Source organism: Coturnix japonica, chromosome 11 (genome assembly GCF_054131305.1).
Source record: "Coturnix japonica strain WE chromosome 11, WE-NBRP24, whole genome shotgun sequence".
In the NCBI taxonomy this organism is placed as follows: domain Eukaryota; kingdom Metazoa; phylum Chordata; class Aves; order Galliformes; family Phasianidae; genus Coturnix; species Coturnix japonica.
This window is the reverse complement of record NC_140673.1, coordinates 28,747,702-28,769,105: the sequence shown is the minus strand read 5'-3', so window position 1 is coordinate 28,769,105 and position 21,404 is coordinate 28,747,702. Positions and strand designations below refer to the sequence as shown.

Sequence of the window (21,404 nt, the reverse complement as noted above, 5' to 3'; positions counted from 1 at the left end):
TGAGGTTCCTTCTTGACACAATTTTCTGTGACTAAAAAGAACAATGAATATTAGAATATAACCACGTTTAAGAACTTTTTAGAACTTTTCTGAAGTAATGCTGGATGATCACAAGAGAGGGCAGTCCTTTCAGCTGAAAGGAACTTAAAACTTCACTGATGTCTTCTGGCAGAGAACTCCAAAGATGAATTACATTTCAGACTAAAAAAAAATTGGCCGAATAAACAAAAAAACCTACCAAGCTTGTGGTCTGCAAATTTCATTAACTGCCTTTGCCAACCTTTCCAGCAGCCTTATGTACAAGGGAGTGAAAAAAGGAAATTGTTTTATTTTGCTATTCCAATATTATTTTTCACTTTATAGATTGATGTGACATGTTAGCCTTACTTTTTTATTGTGATATGGTGCCAGACAGATTCATTCTGAAGTGAAATAAATAAGAAGGAAATAAATGTCAAAGTTTTGTAATAATAAATGTCAGTGCTTTACAAAGTGTACACAGAGAATGGCCTGAAGGACATGAGGGGTGTCAAGGCCATGAGCTTCTATAGAATATTCCCACAATTACACCATAGAATAAGGTGTAAGGGGGCAGAGGAAGGAATTGTGCACCTTCTCCTTCATTTTGCAGTTAGAAATGGTGTCAGGTTCTTGAAAGCCCTTTTCTTTACTTCTTGGAGAATATATAACTACAACATATAAACCTACAACATAGGATGATGGATTTTGTTTTAATTGATACCTAACGTTCATAGAACACATAAATAAACAAGAGGACTTTCGTCACAGTTCAACCCACTATGCATCTCTCATACATTTTCTCTTATTATAAATAAGAATTCCACAATGATGGATATGAAGCTTGTGCAGCATAGTGAAAGGTGCACTGAAAAGATTCAATTTTTTTTCCTATGTTGTTTGTGTACCATTTCAATGTCTTGTCTGAGTTATTTTAAGTTGACCGCTTTGTAATTTTGACTTAAAATCCTTCATCTTTATCTCATTCACTGGAAGTTCACTGTGCATCTCAGATATTTAACTGGAGATATACATTACACAGCCAAGTCTTCTCTGAAGTACTGTCTCAATAATATTATCTTGTATGTAAACCTTTATTTTGTTTTCTGCTATTGTTTTTCACCTCAATTCCTGGAAGCAGAATACACGTGAGATGGCAGCTCAAACCAAGCACACAAAACAAATGAAGAAAAAAATTCCTCAATTGTTTCTTTTTTTCTTTTGTTTCAGTTGTCCAAAGGCAACAGAAGAACAAACACACACATACTGTTAGGAGGTGAAACTCAATACTGAAGACCTGACTCTGTCTATTAGAATACAGTGAAAGTTGATTTTTTAAAATACTTTTTCTTACCATCAACTTTGCTTCCTTCTTCCATCAGCAGCTTTGTAATATTGAGAAAGCCTTTGGCAGAAGCCAAGTGGAGAGGCCTGTCTCCAACTTCTCCACTTGCATTCACATCAGCTCCAAACTTCAGCAGGAGATGAGTAACCTAAGTGGTTCATCAACATTGATTAAAATATCACATGAAAATCTTGTTCTTTTTTTTACAAAATCAGATAGAACATTGAACTGGGTAATACTTTATGTGCACATCTCCTTAAAGTTGAAATGGGGAGAGGAGATCCAATAGAAAACTTACGTTTAAGTTATACATCTATGAAAATACTAAAATGCTCACAGAGATATTTCTTATCTCAGATGGGATGTGTGGAGAACGGCTGGACACAAGGCCTGCATTTGTTTAAATGACCAGTCAGCATAATAAAGTGCCCTGGATGTACTGGACAGAACTGTTCAGAAGCTTCCTTTGTGACCACAAAAGCACCGGATGTGCTCTTCACATCATCTCACAGGACTGCAATGATTGGTTCTGAGTGGTTCATGGCAAATAAGGAAAGCAACCTCTCAGACCAACACACAAGGTGTTTCTTAATGTGCCTGGGTGGTGAGGTGCTTACATATGAAAGAAGAAGGTCCAGCATAGAGGATTGAATACAGATATTTCCTGTTAAAATTCAGACAACAGGGCAACCAGAGACTGACTTCAGTATATGAAAGCTTTTCACAGTAGTTCCCGCAGAACTGTAATTCAGATATGTAACAATAGACCTACAGTTACCTGGAATGTTCCACCTTCTGTCTTTCTGAAATCTCCCTACGGTGTTACCTGTTCATGGCCATAATATGCAGCAATGTGCAACGGGGTGAAGAAAACTGCATCCTGAACATTCACATAAGCTCCATGCTGCAAAAGAATATCAACAGCCTGGAAGAATGCAAAGAGAAAATTCCATTTAGAAGCACTATACATGTGGAGTCAGCCAGTAAAACAAGATTTCAAAACATTACATCACCAGTTTAAAAGAAACAAAAAGCCCTAAGCAACCTAAACAGCAAAGAACTAAGTACAACATGTAGAAGTGACAAACTTAAATAAACTGAACACTGAATGTCACTGATGCTTTATAAATCAGGCTGAAAATGTGTTTTCACATTTTCACTTTTTACATCAGTAAAAAGCCTGATTTGCAGCATAGAAGCCATAGAAATGAGCCCATCCTTTAATTTTCTTTTAATCGTCCTGAACAAAGAGCAGTAAAAGCATCAGAGTTCTCCTAAGTAAGTAAAACATAATACAAATCCTTTTAAAAGTAAATCTGTGTAGGTAAATCCTCAGCATAATTTACTGATTGTGTACAGATTTATTTGTGTTCTAAAATTTAATAACTGTGTTTTCTTTCAAATTAGCACTTGGTATAGACTTTCAGGAGGCCAATGCTGTCACGAGCAGCCAGTAATTACCAAACATGAACTATCTGAATAACTTGCAGAACACAACCTGAATGAAGCTGCTTTGGATTATTTACTGAAGCCTACAGAACTGCCAATGTGTTGGGTTTTTTTTGTTTCTTTGAGGCACAAAGGAGCCTATGCACACTAAGTGCTGGCAGCTGGGTTGTGTGGGCAGTTCTACATGTCATTCTGATCAAACTTGAAACTTTCTAATGATGATGAAAGGTGGATGACTGTGAGGCACCTGAAGGGAAACACTTCCCTGGCAATCTGCAGAAGTCACAAAGAAGGGGAAACAGCCTCTTGGTGCTGTGCTCTTCACTCCTGTACCTGCCACTGAGATTTCCTCTGATGATGCCAATTAATCCCATCTATGATAATGCACAATTCTCTCAACTGCTGTCTAAGTTAAGACTATTGACTCATTTCATACATGCAGCAGTTCAACCAGTCAGTTAAATCCATGTCATTCACCAGAACTCAGATGACTAGAGCCTGTTACTAAGCAACATTAGTGTTCAGAGATTATTTCTTCACATAGTTTAAATTGAAATGCTTTTTTTTTTCCCCCCCATGTGACTGCCAATACATTTGCACTATCATGTAAGACATGAGGGCAGATGAGAGACTACAATAAGCTTTTATATCTTCCTTAGCTGGTCCATTCAGATGAAGCAGGCCACTGATGAAATACATAAGGAGAGATTCAGGTAATGACCTCCTGGAACATAACGATCTACTCAGGTTTGCTTTTGCTAAAGGGTAGCCACAGATGCTGCGTTCACATTTCATTTCCCATTGGGAAAAGGAGAAACTCACCTGATGATGCCCAGCTATGGTGGCAATGTGAAGTGCTGTCAGAGCTCCGTATCCAACCTGCTGAATGTCGGCTCCGCCATGCAGCAGTGCTGTTATGAGTTCTGTGTTGTCCTATGGGGTGTGCATATCAAGTGTCTTATTTCTGCAGTAACAAACAAAGCTGGCCCATCCCAAATACTGAAAATAAATAGGAGGCTGTCTTTCCTCCTAGACTCAGACAAAATTCCAAATGCTGCTGCTCACATCTTTCTTTCCACTCCTAATGCTCTTGGCAATAGCTAGAACATTGCTACACTGGGAATTCAGTGTCTTCTTTGCACAAATAACAGCAACAGCAATAAAGAGAGAGCTCCTCTATCCCAGGATGCACTGCATAATTCAATCAATACTTGTAAAGCAACACCATATCCTCATGGATGACAATGCAAAAGCATATGTTGATTTCCCATGCATGTACTCTTTGTAGGTAGTTTTCCTGCACACTGTAAATGTAAAATTGATATTTTCACTAAAAGCAGCAACTAGAGAGTTCAGCTGAAGAGTGCAGACAACTAAAGCTAATCCCTTCTGATTCCCTGTCATCACTTTCATGCAAAATAATTTACCCTATAAGCTGCCAAGTGCAGAGCAGTAAATCCATTTCTTGTTAATCTGGATGGGCGCAGTCCTTTTAGCATAAGAGTTCTTATATGCGATTTATTACCTTTAAAATGAAAGTTGGAAATAAGAATCATTTACACACACACCACAACAAAAAAAAAAGCCATGCACAGGAATAAAAGTGTGAGTTTGAAAATAGAAAGAAATATGTTCATGAAATATTGCACCCTCAGAATCAAATTAGGTACCACTGCTTTACCCACTGACAGAAGCAGACCTGGCCATGTACAGCCATACTATTCATAATTCAACAAGGATTGGTTAAGGAGAGTCACACTTCTAAATAAGCTGAACCCTCTTTTAACATCCAGACTGTGCTGCAAAGAACTGCATAGATTAACAGATGCTTCCTGGAGCTCTGGTTTCTCAGCCACAGAACTCCTCTGTCCATTCAGAAATGAAGCATTGCTCTCCCTCTGTCTACAACATTATTACAGGGACAGCAGTTTTAAGGGATGCTGATGACCATTGGCATGGGCAAGTAACTTCATTTCTATCATTCTGATACGGTGATGACCTCAAAAATATACCTCCTTCTGAATAATCATGGCAAGCCGCAGCATTTTCCATCTAGACTGAAGGCCTCAGAATTGATGAGTTTCTCCTATAGATAACCTTTGGCTATTTATTATACCACCATTTTTGTATTATCTCCTACTTTCTTACTGTACACTCTTTTAACTACTGTGATATACAACACAGGTGTTTTCACTGTACTAGAAAAATGGATGCTTTATGGATGGCAAGCATATTCAAACTGGCTCCATGTCCTGAAATCTGTAGCATGTACAAAAAACATAATTGTATAAAAGTACTACATAACAAGTAAAGAGTAATGAACTAATGCATATTGCAAGTAAGATGAATTAATTGAACATTTGTAATAAAACATGACAAATTATCATCCACAGCTTCTCTCGGACCAATGAATCAGTCATAATAAGGTTCAGCATAAGTTACTTCAGTCTCCTTGGCAAACAGAATTGAGGGTAATACAGATAATTATCCAAGTGCCAGTGAGGACACAACTAAGAAATTGAAAATATAATCCCCCTGACAGTCATTAGAGACAAATACTAACCGTGTAAATAAGATACTTAAAATACCTACCCTGACATATGCAGCATAAATGAAGAAGAGAGAGCCCATTATCTGTGCGGTAATTTAGATTGACTTTGCAGAAGGCTTCATCAGAGCTGAAGAAAGATTTTACAGAGGGTTACTGTTTTCATCCTTTAGTAGAGTTTATTTCATTTGGAAAACATTTAAAAGAGAAACCTCAGTTGAAGCTTTTGCAAACACAGGGCTAAATTTAGACTCAATCTGCACTCTGTAAACCTAGAAATGCTTCATTGACAGCAAGTGAGAATCCAGATTTATCTTTCAGTAAATTAAATCTGAACCTACCTTGCATTACTCTCTGAACACACTGGTACCAGTACCATCCTGCTAAACAGTGCATCCCTTCTAAATTCTGATAAATCAGAGGGAAAGAAAGAGCAGAAAGACACTTCTTATAGGTAAGACTTTTTATAATAAAAGAAGGCAGTGTGCTCATTGACATAAAAATAAGAATTAAAAAATACAAACAAGTATTCATTCTACACTGATGAACATGACATAAGCACAGAACTGGTGGCAATTAAGGTAAGTCAAAGGAATACCCAGAGGGTCTTCAGAAAGTATGTCTTTTTCTGAAAACATGTCCAAGAAACACAATAAAATAACTACGTCAATACACGTATGTGAGAACACTACAGAAGCACATACAGTCCTGGTCATTGCCTTTTAAAACCTTATATACATAGCTCTAACTTTCTTAAAAATGATATGTCGTCTTTAGCATTGAATGTATTGACATTTCACGTTGCCTTTTTGGAATTTGTGATTTATTTTGAGAAGTTTCCATCTTTCTTTTCAAGTAGCTTTGATGTCTGACATTATTTAACTACTCATTTCCTTAAATTCACTTAAGAGTTAGGTCAGTATGGTTGGGTTGTGGTTGGACTTCATGACCTTTAAGGTCTACGATTCCATGAGCTTTTTAGATGGTGAATATGTAAGAGTGCAACCTGGCTGGGGAACACAGCTGTTGGCATGTGCTGTCCTGAGAAAGTGTCTGCAGGTAGGGATTTGAAATTCAATTTTAAAGATGATCTGTCTGTGTGTTCCTTTAAAATTTATTATTTTGGAACCTACAACTTAGATGTGCCATTAAAGCTAATTTGTTTGCAAAAGAATATAAATGTTTGCTCTAAAATATTGGCATTAGTAATTAATAGCCACTAATTATAGTACTGTGCTGTGGGACTCTTATCCACATATTCCCAAAAATAGACATTAAAGAACAGGCATCCCACACGTGAGAAATTCCTTCTGTAAGAAAACATTTGAAGCTGAACATACTGCCTAATAGGTTTTGTAAGCAGATTTCCTGAGCAATTTACCTAAAAACGTGCTTCAGTTCTGCCAGCTCCTTGTCTTTGATTTGCAGGTCATCTTCTAATCGCTCAATGATTATAGCATATGATTCACTGACTTTCTTCTTCCATTCATCTGTCAGCAACAAAACAGAAACATTTCAAAACATATGGAAAACAGGGACTCAAACAGCACTGTCCCGCTAACAAAGTGCTAAATTTCTAAACAGAATTATATGCTATTCCTGCATTTTTCTACTGAAACATGAAAGCTTAATTAAAATGTTACAGCCATTAATCCATTCTTGCTGCAGTGCCAACACAGACACATGTATACTGATTTTGTAGATGGCGAATACGTATGAATCCTTGTCAGGAGTATTTTCAATCTTAACAAGAGAGAACTTCATAGGTTTCATTTGTTAGTTCTTATTTCCTGTATATTAGCATATATACACAGCATAGAAAGTTCACAAGTTTTAAGGTTTTTCTAATGAAGTATGAGTTAACACAATAATAGAAGCTCATATGACCTTACACGACAGTGCAATAAACTTAATTTATTATTGTTTTGTCTTTTACAGACAGACATGGACTAAGCTGTTATTATTGTAAGCTAAGAACAATACAATACCTTACCCTTGAATTCAAGGGTAAATTTGCTATGAGTTATTATCCAAAACATCATTTGCTTCTTGCAGATGGAGACATGGCTCGCTTAGCTTAAAAAAAAATAATCACGATAATGTTAATTACCAGTGCAAGTTTGGGTTGGTCTAGATTTGTAATTTCCCATTTGTTCAATAGATCTTCTTTGTTTCAGCAAAGTTCTTGCAGTAATGATTCCTCGTTCAAGAGCAGTGACGGCCCCACTGAAAAGCACTGATAGCCTCTGGCTAAAAATAAACCCTGTGCCAAATGGAATGTCATGCAACAATGACACGGAGCACAACAGCATGTGCTGCCGAGTATGAAAAAATAATACAGGTACCTAGTCAGCTTCTTTAAAAATCGACCGTCTGTTTCAATAGAAATGTTTGCTCTCATCTGTTGCAGATGTAAAACTGGTGGAGGGGAGGCAATTTGGCAGCTGGTTACCAATTTTGAATAGAGAAAGGCATTAATGAGGCTGAAACCCAAACAGCCTTCCAGGATCCGCAAGGAGAGCTGAGGGTCCTTGGTCTGAAGATGCCAGAGAAATCTCAGCTGATAAAGGTAACACCAGTTGTAGCACACAGGATGGTTTTGGAGCATCTGAGAATATTAATGATAATGTACAAATTGTATCATACTGGACAGTACTGACTTCTCCTTTGGTAACATTTGCATATGTTGCTACATTGAGGACATCTCACCACCTTAAACTGGAACTGAGTTTGCTGATGGGAATTCAGTATGCTTACTTTGTATTTTTCTGTCCTTATGCAGAAAATTACCACAAAGCTTCAGCCCCTTCACAGCCACAGAGCTGCAGCTCAGCAAGCCAACACGTTCACCAGGCTGCTAAGAATGACCTGGACAAAGCAGGCCCATCACCCATGCAGACTCACTGCTAATGAGGGAGGCTCTTCATTATGCTCTGGCCCTGCAACAGCTGGAGTTTCCCCCAAAACAAGGTATTTGAGCTGCTTTGCTCACATTCAAAGCAGACTGTGCACAAATCAGTGGAGGGCCAAGATCTGAATTGACCTGAGCGAGCTGAGCTCCCTGTTAGCGCTTTAGTCAGGACCCAAAACCACAGTGGAGTGTAAAAAGCCCCTTGATTCAGGTAGATTGAAGGCTGAAGAGACCAAAGTGGGCTACTGGGCTTTGTGATTACACATCTGAGCAAAGAAACAATTTCTTAATAAACTGATGTTGTGAGCATGGATGATTCCTCTAAGAGTCTCTGCTTAAGAGACATGCAAGAAAATTGGTCAATAGCAAAATAACTCTGCCTTCCATTCAAATAATCAGAACCTCCTTTAATCTGGTTAGCACAGATCTGCTGTCTGCCCCCTTTTGTATCCTCTTCCCTTCAAACAGGAAGACTTCAAACTCATTTTCCCATCCCATTTTGGGATTTATGCTCTTTTCTGTGTGTCTTTTTTCTTCAATTACTTTTTAAACTAATTTTATGTATATGTTGATATGTACATGTACACATATATATTTAAAGTCTGCTGATTGACCTTGACAGTTGTTCTGTTTAATCTTCTCAGTTGAGGATTTCAGGCAACAAGATATGTAAATAGAATACAGAGACATCAAATCCTCAGCAGGCTGCATCCCACCACAAACAAACCTGAACTCCCATGATAGCTCCTGGCACGTCTTGAGCTCATCCATTTGTTTGCACTGATTTACACATAAAACCAAGGACATATTCTGGAAGACTTTGAACTGCTGACAAGATGCCCTATGATATGTGACCAAATATTTGCAAAATGCACCAGCCTCTGAACTGATCCTCCACATCCAGTTGCCAAGCAACGAGGAGAGCTGTAAAAACGGCACCCTATGGGTACCTGCTCTGCCTCTGCTTTTGTCAACTTAGTGCTGCTTTTCTTCATTCTCCTGAGAGCAGCTGCAGCCCAGGAGCAAACTTTCAGCCACCTCCCAGCCCATGGGCCTGCAGGACACTTGGCCATGAGCCTCCCTCCACCTCCTGGGATGGGAACTTGGTGACACATGGAGCACTCTGAGCATTTTGTGATCTGACCTTTAGGGTTTTTCCCTTTGACTGTTCAAAAAACCAAAATATATCTGCCTGTTCTAGAACTACTCTGAGAGCACAGGTGATGAAGAAGTGCTTGGAGGTTGTCCAGGGGCTGCATGAACCCTGCTCTGCCAGGTCCCACAGCTCCTGCTGCAGCTGCCACACGGTTCCTCACCTCCTCAGGGCTCAAAGGCCGCCTTTTTCCTCATATTCAACACGCAAGCATTCACAGTTCTGCATTGTGCCCTCACCACCCCTCCCTGTGCAGGCTGCAGGATGGCAGAGTAAGGACAAAGCTGTTGCAGCCCTGCTGCCCTCCCAACCCATCCATATCTGCACCCGGGGAGGCAGCGAGGAACCAAGCCAACACAGCCGCTACTTCACCCACACCACAATGCTGGGAACAGTGGGGTGTGAATCCCACTGCTGGCTCTGTGAAGCAATTTCAGAATACCTGAATTCAGGGGAAAAATTAATAGCAGCCCAGCTTGTTTACAAACAGACACCAGAGAGAACTACACTGACTCCTGGGTTAGACCATTTCTAATTAACGTCTATCCGAGCAGCACTGAAATGTTGAGAGCAGTGTTTTCTCAGTGAGTATTCAGATGTAATTACAGAATATTAAGCTATGCAATTTTTAGTAACACTTGGGTATGTCATGTGAGCAGGGCATTAAAATATATCATTATAAAACTAAAGCAGTAGGAAGCCTATAGGCCACATAACAAAGCAGGTGCTCACAACATCTCTTGTGTGGCAGTGGATTAGAGGAAGTGTACAGAAGCACAGCACTGCTATTTTGGTTATCGCAGTACTACAGTGGCATTTGCACTGGGATTAATCTTCCACATGCGCAGAAAGGAAAAAAGGAATTTGTTGCATCAGATTTAGGAACATGAAGCTGGAAATGCTGAGCAGCACAAGCTCCTTATCCAAGCCAGGGAGATCCAAAAGATGGAACTTTCTTACCTTGGTTCCCCAAATCCTTCTGGCACAGATATCTCTTAGCTCCTCTTACCTCTTCCCCTCCTTAAACTAATTTCAGCTGCCCTTCCCTGCATTTATTTATTTATTTTTTGTAGTGCCCAATTGCTCACATTTCAATTCCCAGCCTAAAAGGTTACTCAACTAAATCTCCGCACCCAATTTCCATAATGTAATACATACAGTACCGCTAAATCTCTGTCCACTATTACATGCTCTCAAAGCAGTCAGTGACATTATTAAGATCATGTTCATTATGAGCCCTATTATTACACAACAGAGCAAAACTAATTAAATAACGAAAGCTGACATGAATAAAATCATTCAACACTCATCTTCTTTGAGACCATATCGGTCAGAGTTGCACTTCAGGATGGATGGAGACAAGCAGGATCTGGAGGCCCACACAAATTCTGCACCCACCTAGGAAACTCAGTGAGCCCTTATCAAAATCAAGCTCCAAGTTTCAACAGGTGTCTCCTGTTCTTAGGAAGTCCTGTCCGTCACTTTCAGCATTGCAACCTTTATTGTTCAGAGCACAGGAAGATCACAAGCAAGATGCCACAGCAATCTTGTTCTAAGAATCTGATATTAGAAACCAGAAAGACCAGAACAGCAATTACCTGACTGTTAAATGTTACTGTGTGGCCTTGGACAAGTCTTTCGACTGCCGTGGGATGATTCCAGCTGGTTGAATGAGAACTTGTCACTTGCTTTAGCAGTTGAACTGTGAGAAAGAAGTGAAACTTTATAAAGTTCAATATAAGTAAAATGCTCTGTCATCAAACTTCGATTATTACAGACGGGAACTGCCTGGTTTGAAGTCCTTTAATAAGGTGTCATCACATTATAGGAGCCCTTGCTTTAAGGACATGAATTTGTTATAGCTAAAACACACACACTAGTTAAGTATCTGTAATACATAAAGCAAACAATTATTTCTTGCCTAAAGAAATGCAGCAGATAATGTTTCAAATGTGTCATGAAGAATTGACAGAAATACTGGCTTGTCTGTTATCTCCTCTCTCTCTCAACACAAACAGTGATTAACTCAAAAATGACATTGCATCCTTTATAGGATGTGAATATCCTATATCCTGCATTCTGCAGCTCCTGTGCTTTCTCTGCCTGCTGAACTGCTCACCCAGTGCCCAAAGTCACCAAGCTGTGCATGCTGCAGTAACACAGCAAAGGTCTGGTTGGTGAACGCACAGCTTTACCTCCCCCTGTCAGGGTACTTAACGAGAGCACTGCCACGCACCACCACTCTCAACGCACAGTCCACTTTCTCTATTTGGTATAACATTTCCACTGCTTTCTGCAAATTATCACTATTTTATTGATAGTAAGAAAAGGTTATGGGTACATCAGATGTTAAATGAGAACATAAGCAGTTCCTGCGGCTCACTGGAAACAAGTGGAAGCTTATACACAGAAGTGCTTACAAGTAATGAAATTACAAAACATGGACACATACAAAAACATATAGAAAAATTATTAACAGGGCTCTGTATCAAAATTTGATTTTAAGGTTTTCACATCATAAAGGTGGTGTAAAGGTAGCTAATATAAAGATGTTGACCAAGACGGTGATAAACAGTCAAAGGTTTTTAGTAAAGAAAACTCACCAATGTTGATGCCTTGACCAGACAGCTGAGGCAGCCTCCACTGGGGAGCAATCTCCAAGAGATGCTGCCTCAGTGGTGGTCAGCCCTTAAATGAGGTCTCAGAGGAGGTGGAGTCAAAGTGCACCCCTTCCAGGAGCACAGTTAGATTACTCTCACCTGTGCTCCTGCAGCTGACCCAACACTTGCCTCAGCTGATTAATCAGTGGTTCAAGCTGTGATTTCCCATACACACATATTATGCAAGAAACCTGATTTTATTTAAAAAATGAAAAACAACATGAACCCAGATATTTTGATATCTGTGGAATAAATTCATTCAGACTGCTGTCATTGCTGATAGCCAACACCAACCAAAATCTGACCTCTAGAATTCTAGACAATATTTATTGTAAAAGGGAAACACAGAGTAGCATAAAAACTGAAAGCAGTTTAATGTTCCTTATTTAGTGAATCAAATCTATACCTGCTCCACTATGAAAATAACTGCGAGCACATCTCAGATCTGTACCAGATCCTGGTGCAGGACTGTGAGTGAAAGCAGCCACCTCCTACCTGTCCAGCCTGCAGCTGGTCCAGCACACCCAAGCAGGACAGCAGAACTCCACAGAAGGAATTCTGAGGAGAAATACACTAATATCTTTTACTTCCTTGTGATCTTGATGGAGCACTGGCCTGCTGACCCATGTGCCAGACATGGCAGTCTAAAACTATGACCAGGAGTGTACTACTTCTTTATGCTTTTGCTTAGAAGGAACTGAAAAGATCCGTTGTACATTTTACTTACAATTACTACAAACTGGCAAGTAATAAATCACCCACAAATTGCAGACAAATTAAAGACAGGACATTTGTTCAAGCACCAGTCCTACAAATCACATTTCTCTTTTTGTCTTTGTAGACAGATTTCATCATGAATTTGATTTCTAAATTTCAGCATGTCTTCTACATCTTTGTAGGCAAGCATTTCCTCAACAGACAGGAGCTTAAAGCCATTCAGTGTAAAAGCTGACACACGCTGCACAGAATTTAACATGCTCAATGACATTCTAACCGACTCACTTAAGCTGGAACAAACAGGAAAAATCCTTGCAGTCCACAACCCAAACCGTGAGCTATCACCAGAGAAGAGCTGGTTTGAAAGCTGCACACCCCAGAGGTCCAAGCATTCTCGTAGGCTGACTCCAAAAAACCGCAGTGAATTTGTATCTGACAGCAATTCTACATTCTTTTTCAGGTCATCTTCTACACTAAACACCATACTTACATACTTTACCTGATCATCAATTTTTACACTTAATGAACTCAGAAAACAGTTTGAAGGTATGTCTGCTTCCAAATTTATACAGGATCCACTAATAATGCAGTTCTCCCCTACCAAGACTCCAGGTCCAATTCTAGAGTATTCAATAATGGATCCAGGTCCTACAAAGCACCCGGGCTCAAGTATGCTTTGAATAACACTTGCTGATCCACCCATGGTCTCATCTTTGTCAGAAGAGACACTAAAAGTCTCAGGCAGTAAGTTAAGCTCAAATTTCAGTTTGCTATCAGATGTAAAATGAAACAAATACTCTTGAGTAGTTCCAATGTGATAGAACTTAGAGTTGTTTAAGACTATGACATTAAGTGAAGTTCCTTTCAGAAGAGAGCAGAGCTTCTGCCGTACTTCTGCTAACTGTGATTCCTCTTTTGTGACATTACTTGTATTTGCTCTGTAATCTTGAGTGGCTCCACATCCCAGGGCCTGCAGGAAGTCACCATATGCATCTATTTCACAGCATAGGGTATCAATTTGCTTATAGAATGTCAGTAACTGTTTTGCAGTGCTACAGTCAATGTAAAATATACTGTCTGTATACACACACTCTGAGTCCTCTTCCAAGTCACTGTAGTCTGCAAAGGAATCCAGCTGGGAAGAACTCCTTCTTACACAGACTGCACCACACCGGCGCATGGTCTCGACATCTGGTTTGTGCAAGAAACGACGGCAAGACGTGTATTCAAGTCCTCCTTTTCCTGAGAAACTGGATGGATCTAAAACAAACACTCCATGTGTGGTCCCGACTGTCAAATCTGAGGGGTGAGCTAACGCAGTAAAACCAGGCTTATCAAACATGATTGTTTCTGTAGTGCTGTAAAGCTCTATGTCATCTGAACAAGTAATGAGAATTCCTGGTTTCATGTGACTGGGGAAATCAATGTACATGGCAAGCTTCAGCTCCAGCATCTGGTAAACAGGATCGCCGAAAGGCAAGGCTGTGAAAATCTTGCCCAGTGCACTTGCATTTGGTAAACGCTGACTGTAACCACCTTGAAGAAAAAGACATCTTAAATTATACAGAGTACACTTCCTTAGAGCCCACAAGGCTGCGCAGTTGGTCCTATGCCTTCCATTCCTCAAAACAGTCAGATTTAAAAAAATGTTATCATATGCCTTCAAATATTTCTTGAGACAGATCTGACCTAATGTTGGCTTTTCAGAACACCTCAGATAGCTTTTATTAAACCTGTGGTTGATTTCAGTATCTTTAGCTTGATTCAGGGCTGGAATACAAACAACTTGTCTATAAATATAGACAACAATTGACTCCTTTTTGAAAGCTAAGGGAGAATGAGAAAACACTGCAAAGCGATTCTCAGTGAGAGATGAGTCAAACAAGCAGCAGTTTGGTAAGGTGACCTCATATTTAGTGAATGGCAACCCTGCCCACAGCAGGGGGGAGGCGGAACTAGATGATCTCTAAGGTCCCTTCCAACCCAAGACAATCCAGGATTCTATGAGCTGGTTTCTTTCTTCTCTGCAAAGTGGATAGTTTCCCAGCTACAGCTTTCGGAAGGGTTTTGCCAATCTTGGTAAGGCAGCAAACATTTGTTCTCTATTTATAAGTTCCCTTGGTCCCCTGTGCAGCCTACAGGGAGGACGCGACGGCTTAAATGGGCATTTCAAGGCAGAAGTTTAATTCTATTATTCTCACTGATCAAAGAACTGAAGTGCTGAAATGCTTAAGTGACAGTTACATCTCCAGAAGTTCCAATGGAAATCGAATGACCAGCTCCATTTGAGATTACTTTTCTAAGAGAACTGTGTTTCAGAATTCTAATTCCTTACCTATCAACAGCGGTTTTTTTTGTTTGCTTGATTTTTAAAGGTAACATTTTAAAGTGTGAAATGTAAAACAGAACTTACCAGAATGAATGAGTAGCACGATAAAAGAAGTCCATTTATCACCGTAGAGATTTTCCAGGCACTGAAGAACATGAAGTGTTGATCCACCATTTCCTATAGTAAAAAGAATATTTTTTATAAAGAGCTCCAATAATACACACACTGATATGGGAAGCATGCTGAGATCTGCAGGTGTTTATTAAATGTTGTTATTTTCTGCTGTAGAAATTGAGCTGTCACTTATTTTTTAAAGGTAAAGTTTTGTTCTTGTTGTTTGAAACATGCATTGATGTCTATGTGAAATTTCCTCAACCAGCTCCTCCAGAACAGCCCTTTGAGGGCACTGCAGCTGACAGAATCATGCAGGGAGGATGCACAGTCAGTCAAAGCAAAGGACACCTCGGCTGGGCAGGTCTGGTCCTCCTCAGAGCAGCCTCACCATCCAACGCATCCCAGCTGGCCCAGCTCAGCCCTGAGCGACAGCTCCTGTAGGAAGTATCTCACAAGTTCATTTCTGACTTCAAACTTCCAGAAGGAAAAACGTAACACTTCTGATATTCTCATGTGCTTCTAAACCAGCAAGATTTCTGTAAGTTAATCTGTGCCTAATGCCTTATATTGCAGATGGCCTACTGAGGCTGCTTACCATCTACATGCCAGAAATTGCAGTATTATTATTATTATTGTTGCAATATAATAATAATTGCAATAGTAATAGCATTAGAGCCTACATTTTTACTGCAAAGGACACTTTTTGAACAGGATTTTGAAGCCTTTCCATTGGAAGAGAGGAGTCATAGTGGTCACGCACAAAGTCGACACCGGTGTGACTCAAACCGAGTACAATTATACGGGTGCATTACGTGAGCACAGATACCCTGACGGAACAGACGAGGCACCAGGTGAGGTTAATATCAGCCCGGCTGCACAGCAGCCCTACGCCCCGCAGCCTGACGGCTCGCACCGCCCTCCGTCCCGCACAGAACCGGCCGAGCGGGGCACGCACCGATTTTGGGTCCCGGGGGATCCACGAAGACGTGGTACCGCGCACCCAGCGGCAGCTCCCCGCCCCGCAGCTTGGCGGCCAGCTGCAGCCGGAACGCCCGCTCCTGCTCCGCGTCGGCGGCGGTGATGGCGACCAGGTCCCAGAACTCTCCGGGCCGCACGGCTCTGCCTGTCCGGCGGGGCGGAACGCGCTCAGCACCGGGCCGGGGCTGCGCTCCCCGCGGGGACACGGAGCCGCGGCTGCCGCCCGCGCCCGCCCCGCTCCCCGCCGCCCGTCCCCGCACCCACCGCCCCACCTCGGAGCGCAGCGAACCGCTCCAGCCGCCGCCCCGTGTCCGCCCGTCTCGCCGCGCTCCGCCCGCCCAGCGCCGCCATCGCCCCGCGCCCCGCCGAGCACCGACGGGCGCCGCCTACACCGAGACCCGGAAGCGCCGGGCGGGGGCAGGCGCGGAGGCGCCGGGTTGCGCTGCCGGGCTCGGTCCGTCGCGGCGCTTCGCCCGGAACTGCTTCGTGCAGCCGTGAGCGTCGGGCTGTTGTGGAGGCTGCAGGGTCCAGAATCGCGGGGAGAAGCAGGATTTGTCCTGCAAAAGTCGCTGGAAAAGAACTGGGGAAAAGAAAAAAGCACAAAGTGAAATGCAGCTACCAAAAATAATTCGGGAACTTTAAAAAAAATCCACAAACCCATCGTTTGTCATGTCTGTAAACAGGAGATCACAGGCAGGATGGCAGACACCTCCCTGCTGCGTCCTGGGTGTGGGATGTCGCCGTGGCACTGCCCCCACCAGCGCAGTGTGGCCGCAGTCTGAGCCCAGCTCACACTCTGCTCTCTCTATATGAGCACCCTGCAGCCTCTTGAAAACATCTCTCTGCTCTTCTCTTTTACTCTGAGAGCTCTGGGCAATAAACGTGGAGGTTGGTGGCTCTGCCTGTGGCAGGTGGGTTGGAGATTCGTGATCCCTGAGGTCCCTTCCAACACGGGCCGTTCTGTGATTCTGTTCACTGACCTGATGTGACATTTCCAGCTGCAGCCCGGCCCTGTGGAACTGTTGCTGTTGGTGCCACTTGCTTCCCAGGGCAGCCCTGTGCTCATGCCTGGGGAGCATCGTGCAAGCTCTGCATTGCTGGGAACAGGTTACCTGGTGTTCAAAGGGCAATGAAAGGAGTTTGACTTAAGAGCTGTACTTCAAAATAAACTCCTTCCCAGTATTTTGCACATGCTTTAGGAGTGGACAACTGGAAAGTCACTGTGACAGCACCTATGCTGTGAGCTGGCCGTGGCTTCTTGCCTCTCCTCCTCTGAAGGTTTAATCAGCCTCTCTGCAACCCGCTGCCCTGCCCTGGTCTTATCCTGCAGGCTTTCCTGAAGCACACGTCTTCCAGTTCTCAGATTTAAGCAGTGATTAATCTACTATTTAATCTTTTATTCACGGAACAAGAACTGAACTTCTGAGCTGTAGGTGTGCAAAAGAGAGAACGAGGCAGATGAACCAGAAGGAACACTGCTGTGTCTGCTTTCCCCTTTTGCCCTGTTACTCACACCCTGAACTGTGGCGTGGTTGTACCTTTCACTAAATTGTTTGGAAAGCTGTGTCCTCCACGTGTGTAATTTACCCCTCAATTAATGAGAATGAGACCTAAAAGAGTTGGTTCTCGTATATTCCCAGCTAATGTCCTCTCCGCACTGTTAGATTATTCAGCTTTTGTAGATGCATTTTTGTCTCCTGGAAGGCTGCTGCACAGAAAGCCCTCACCCACTGCCTTCCTTCTCCCCTGTGTCCTTCCTTCTCTCCCCCTCTCTGCCCATTGGTAAATCGAGGTATTGGCTCCCAGGCTGAAAATCCTACATGAGAATCTCACCGAGCTGCTGGTCTGACACAGAGTAACAGAGTGAGAAACAATTGTAACTCCAGGCCTGGGGGAGGTCGAGACAGCTCTAGGAAAAGGGCAATTTCATCACTGAAAGAAATGGCTGCAGCTATTTTAAAAATCAAATGTGTAAGATAAGAAGCCATTCATTATCACATCATATCTGGAAGGGATTTTTGCTGTTGTTCAGATTTTTTGGCATGGGAAGAAAACTGCTGGTGAAGATTCATGTTTTTTGGATGTGAGGGAGAACACACCCCATGCTGCCTGTGGGCTCTGCTGGGTGTGGAGCTGCCTCTTGTCACCTCAGTGACTCCCAGGCTCATCAGCTGTGTTCTTTTGATTTATGCTTGTGATGAATAGTGAATTGGTAGTACACAAAATGAGGCTTAGTTCAGCTCACTCCCCTTCAGCTCTTTATTCTTCAGGCTAAGTGAAATAAAATCCAGTAGTGGTGTTGCAGAAGATAAATGGGAGACACAGAGCCATGTGAACTGCCTGGGTGTATCTGTTAGTCCCAGAGACAGGAGGGGTGATGCAGTCAGTGTCTACGTGACCCCCGTGAGGGATTCACCCTGTGACTGCAGGCTGGTGAGATAGACACGTGGAGAATAAATAAAGAGCAATTATTTAACAGGCAGTGTAATTGGCCGTAGGAACAGCCCACTTAGAGATCTGGTCGATCACTTGGAGTCACTAAATCAAATTGTATGTCTCTGCTCTATTCAGCCAGAAATTATGGGCTTCGGATAGGAATACTGAATGAAGATGAGCTGTCTTATCTGGAGGGTCAGACTAGATAATGACAATGTCTCTGTCTAGCTGTATATCAGTAAATACTTACTGTTGTCCTAAATGCCAGCGGGTACGATTGTGAGCATACTGAATTACAGCCCTGCAGAGCAGTCCCTTGGGTCATTTTCTCCCACTGCTGGCCTTCTCTCTCAACAAGACTTACTTCAGCATCTCCTGCACTGGGGTGTAATGATAGAACAAGCACATGCATCTCTGAGCATGGCTGTTTCACTTAGTCATATTAAACCTAAATCCTATCAAAGTGTGTTTTTCTTCTAGGAACAGCACTCTTACATGCTCCCAGCAGAAGACGTGTTATCATACTGTTGCCTCAAATAACATGTTCAAGCTGTGAGTATTTATGGCAATGCTGAAATTCGGTGTCATTTCATAATTTGAACTGAGCTCTCATATAGACTTAATTGCAGAGATGTAATATTCCTTAAAAGCTCTTGTTCTTGGAATTTATAAAACACTGAGAAAATCAGCAGTGCAGATCTGAGCCACAGAGGGTGGGATTCTGCCTTCCTGCAGGAGCCCGGCCTGTGCCATGGGCAGCTCCCACCTGCAGCTCTCATGGTCAAACCTTCTGCCTTCATTTCAGTCATTATCTATTCTGGTTCATTCTGCTACTTTGAGTGCACTCTGTGCTGCTGTGGAAATACACTCGTGTGCAGAAATCCTCCTCTAGGCCCAGACCAGATCATAGAATAACAAACTGTGTATTAGTATTAATAGCACTGTGCCATTGGACAAAAGGGAACACAGTTGAGAACATTTGACTGCAAATGGCCTCCCTCCTCCCCCCCACCCCCGATTAGTTTTTCTGTGCAGAATCAATTAATTTTTTAGCCATACCTAATTTAGTTAGAAAAAGCTTCTGCAGAAATGGACATAAAGTATTTTATTAAAGCTGTATGTGAGGCAAATGTTAAATATTTTATGTCAAATATTTTACAGGTGCATCAGCTGTACTTGAAACTTCTTTGCCCTTTTTTTAGTTACCATTTGAAGCCAATATCTGTAATCTACTGAAGTAAAAGCAATTGAAATACTCAGCTTAAGATAAATGATCTTTTTAGCTGGAGTAGAGAGTACATAATTACAGTGTGAACAAATCAGGGAAAATCACATTCCGTCATGTCTCTTGTTTAGCATTTACAGAAATTCTGCCTGCTTATTTAATATTGAGATGCCTGATCTCCTGCAGCAATCTCTATGTGGTGTGGTCTGGCTGAGCTCTGACACCACCCACCCTCCATACAGACGGTTGGTTTCTACAGTTCTTTCTTTTTCATCCACAGAGTATTTTGAGCCATGTGCTCTGTTGAAATGTTAATACTCCCATAGGTAAAATGCTGAAATTAAACATACATTATCACCTATTTTCAATAACAATAAGAATTAAAAAAGAAGAAAGTGTCTCACTACACCTACATAAATAGATGTGGCTAAAATACTCTGCTGAGTAGTTTGGGGCTGAAAGAAGGGCTGGCTCTGATGTTTCTGGTGCTTCCCTGAAGTCCATCCACGCAGGACCCTGACTGGGCCATGTGCTTTGCCAGTGGGCAGCTACTTGATTGTGGCAGTTTTATTGGTCATGTTTTTCCATGCATTGCTCAGACAACAGTTTGTTTTCCTCTGCTTGCTAAAGCGGGTTACCTCGTAACAATTCTTTAAGTCATGCCTAATTTGTTCTAGCAGTCCAGTGTTACAAAAAGTAACTCCCTTCTAAAAGGGTGTTAAGGCAAGAGACAGCAAAGATCCTGCTTGCTTTAATCCATGTTCCTCAGCACAAGTGGATTTGCTGGCCCTGAAATTCCCTTGCTTCTGTTCCTCATCTCTGTGCTGAGCTGACCACGGCACAGCAGCAGCTCCTGTTTGCTGGGCATTGTAGGGTGTTGCTGTTTGCTGGGTGCTGTTTGCTGGTCACTGGGTGCCCTTTCTGCCACCCCATCCACCTCCATTCCTAATACTCCTAGGTGCCTTCACAACATGGGTATTTCCCTCTGTAATCATCTAGCTGTGCTTACCCAGCAATGAACCCTTACTCGAAGGACTTCATTTACTTTGTACGTTTGTATCATAGTACCTCATCCTCCACTGTTCCCGTCCTGAATGTATTTAGCAGATATAATTCCATTTCTTCCCCGGTGCCGTCCTTGAACAGATATTGAATTTAAAATGAATTTGTAGAGGGTTCTTGCTTCTGTGGCTGCTAAAGTTCTCCTTCCAGCAGATGGCAGCATGAATTCAGGCTTTCTAAAGAGTTCAGATTTTTTGAAGTATGAAGGAAATGCTTACGAGGTTCCAAACACCCTCTTATAGTGTTGTTTACAAGTATCATTTTTTGATAGAATTGGGAAAGATTTGATAACTACTGATCTTAATGCTAATAAATACTTTAAGAAATTCCTGTGGAGAGGCACACGGTGAGATCTCAGCGGAGAAATGTCAGGGAGGAACAGGAAGGAGCTCTGTTCCTGACTGCAGGGTGCTTTCAGCACTGCAACACTGACTGGAAAAGCAGTATTGGATGTGTCCC

General features: G+C 42.0%; 2 protein-coding genes across 5 annotated transcripts in view; both read right to left on the bottom strand.

Moving 5' to 3' along the window:
• TNNI3K (TNNI3 interacting kinase) overlaps positions 1 to 11,128 on the bottom strand; it is a 43,251-nt gene extending 32,123 nt beyond the window's left edge. Inside the window, exons 1-7 of one of the 2 annotated variants that reach the window (XM_085512465.1) lie at positions 11,023 to 11,128; positions 6,742 to 6,850; positions 5,405 to 5,490; positions 4,240 to 4,337; positions 3,635 to 3,745; positions 2,190 to 2,288; positions 1,373 to 1,511 (exon numbers count right to left, since the gene is read on the bottom strand). In XM_085512465.1, the coding sequence (XP_085368591.1) occupies positions 1,373 to 1,511; positions 2,190 to 2,288; positions 3,635 to 3,745; positions 4,240 to 4,311 (421 nt within the window). In that variant the 5' untranslated portion in view covers positions 4,312 to 4,337; positions 5,405 to 5,490; positions 6,742 to 6,850; positions 11,023 to 11,128. Of the gene's footprint in view, positions 1 to 1,372; positions 1,512 to 2,189; positions 2,289 to 3,634; positions 3,746 to 4,239; positions 4,338 to 5,404; positions 5,491 to 6,741; positions 6,851 to 7,470; positions 7,617 to 11,022 lie in introns of those variants that run through there. The other variant, XM_015870887.3, reaches the window with a different exon arrangement.
• Positions 11,129 to 11,714: 586 nt separating this feature from the next.
• On the bottom strand, positions 11,715 to 16,898 carry FPGT (fucose-1-phosphate guanylyltransferase). 3 transcript variants are annotated; one of them, XM_085512471.1, is made up of 4 exons: positions 16,487 to 16,898; positions 16,200 to 16,367; positions 15,215 to 15,307; positions 11,715 to 14,337 (listed from the first exon to the last, which is right to left on the bottom strand). In XM_085512471.1, exons 1-4 carry the CDS (start codon positions 16,881 to 16,883, stop codon positions 12,893 to 12,895), a joined length of 2,103 nt encoding a protein of 700 aa, XP_085368597.1. In that variant the 5' UTR covers positions 16,884 to 16,898; the 3' UTR covers positions 11,715 to 12,892. The 3 variants fall into 3 exon arrangements, with proteins under 3 accessions (XP_085368597.1, XP_015726375.2, XP_015726377.2); XM_015870889.3 differs by having other exon boundaries at positions 16,495 to 16,586; XM_015870891.3 differs by lacking the exon at positions 16,200 to 16,367 and having other exon boundaries at positions 16,495 to 16,586.
• Between the last annotated feature and the right edge of the window lie 4,506 nt (positions 16,899 to 21,404).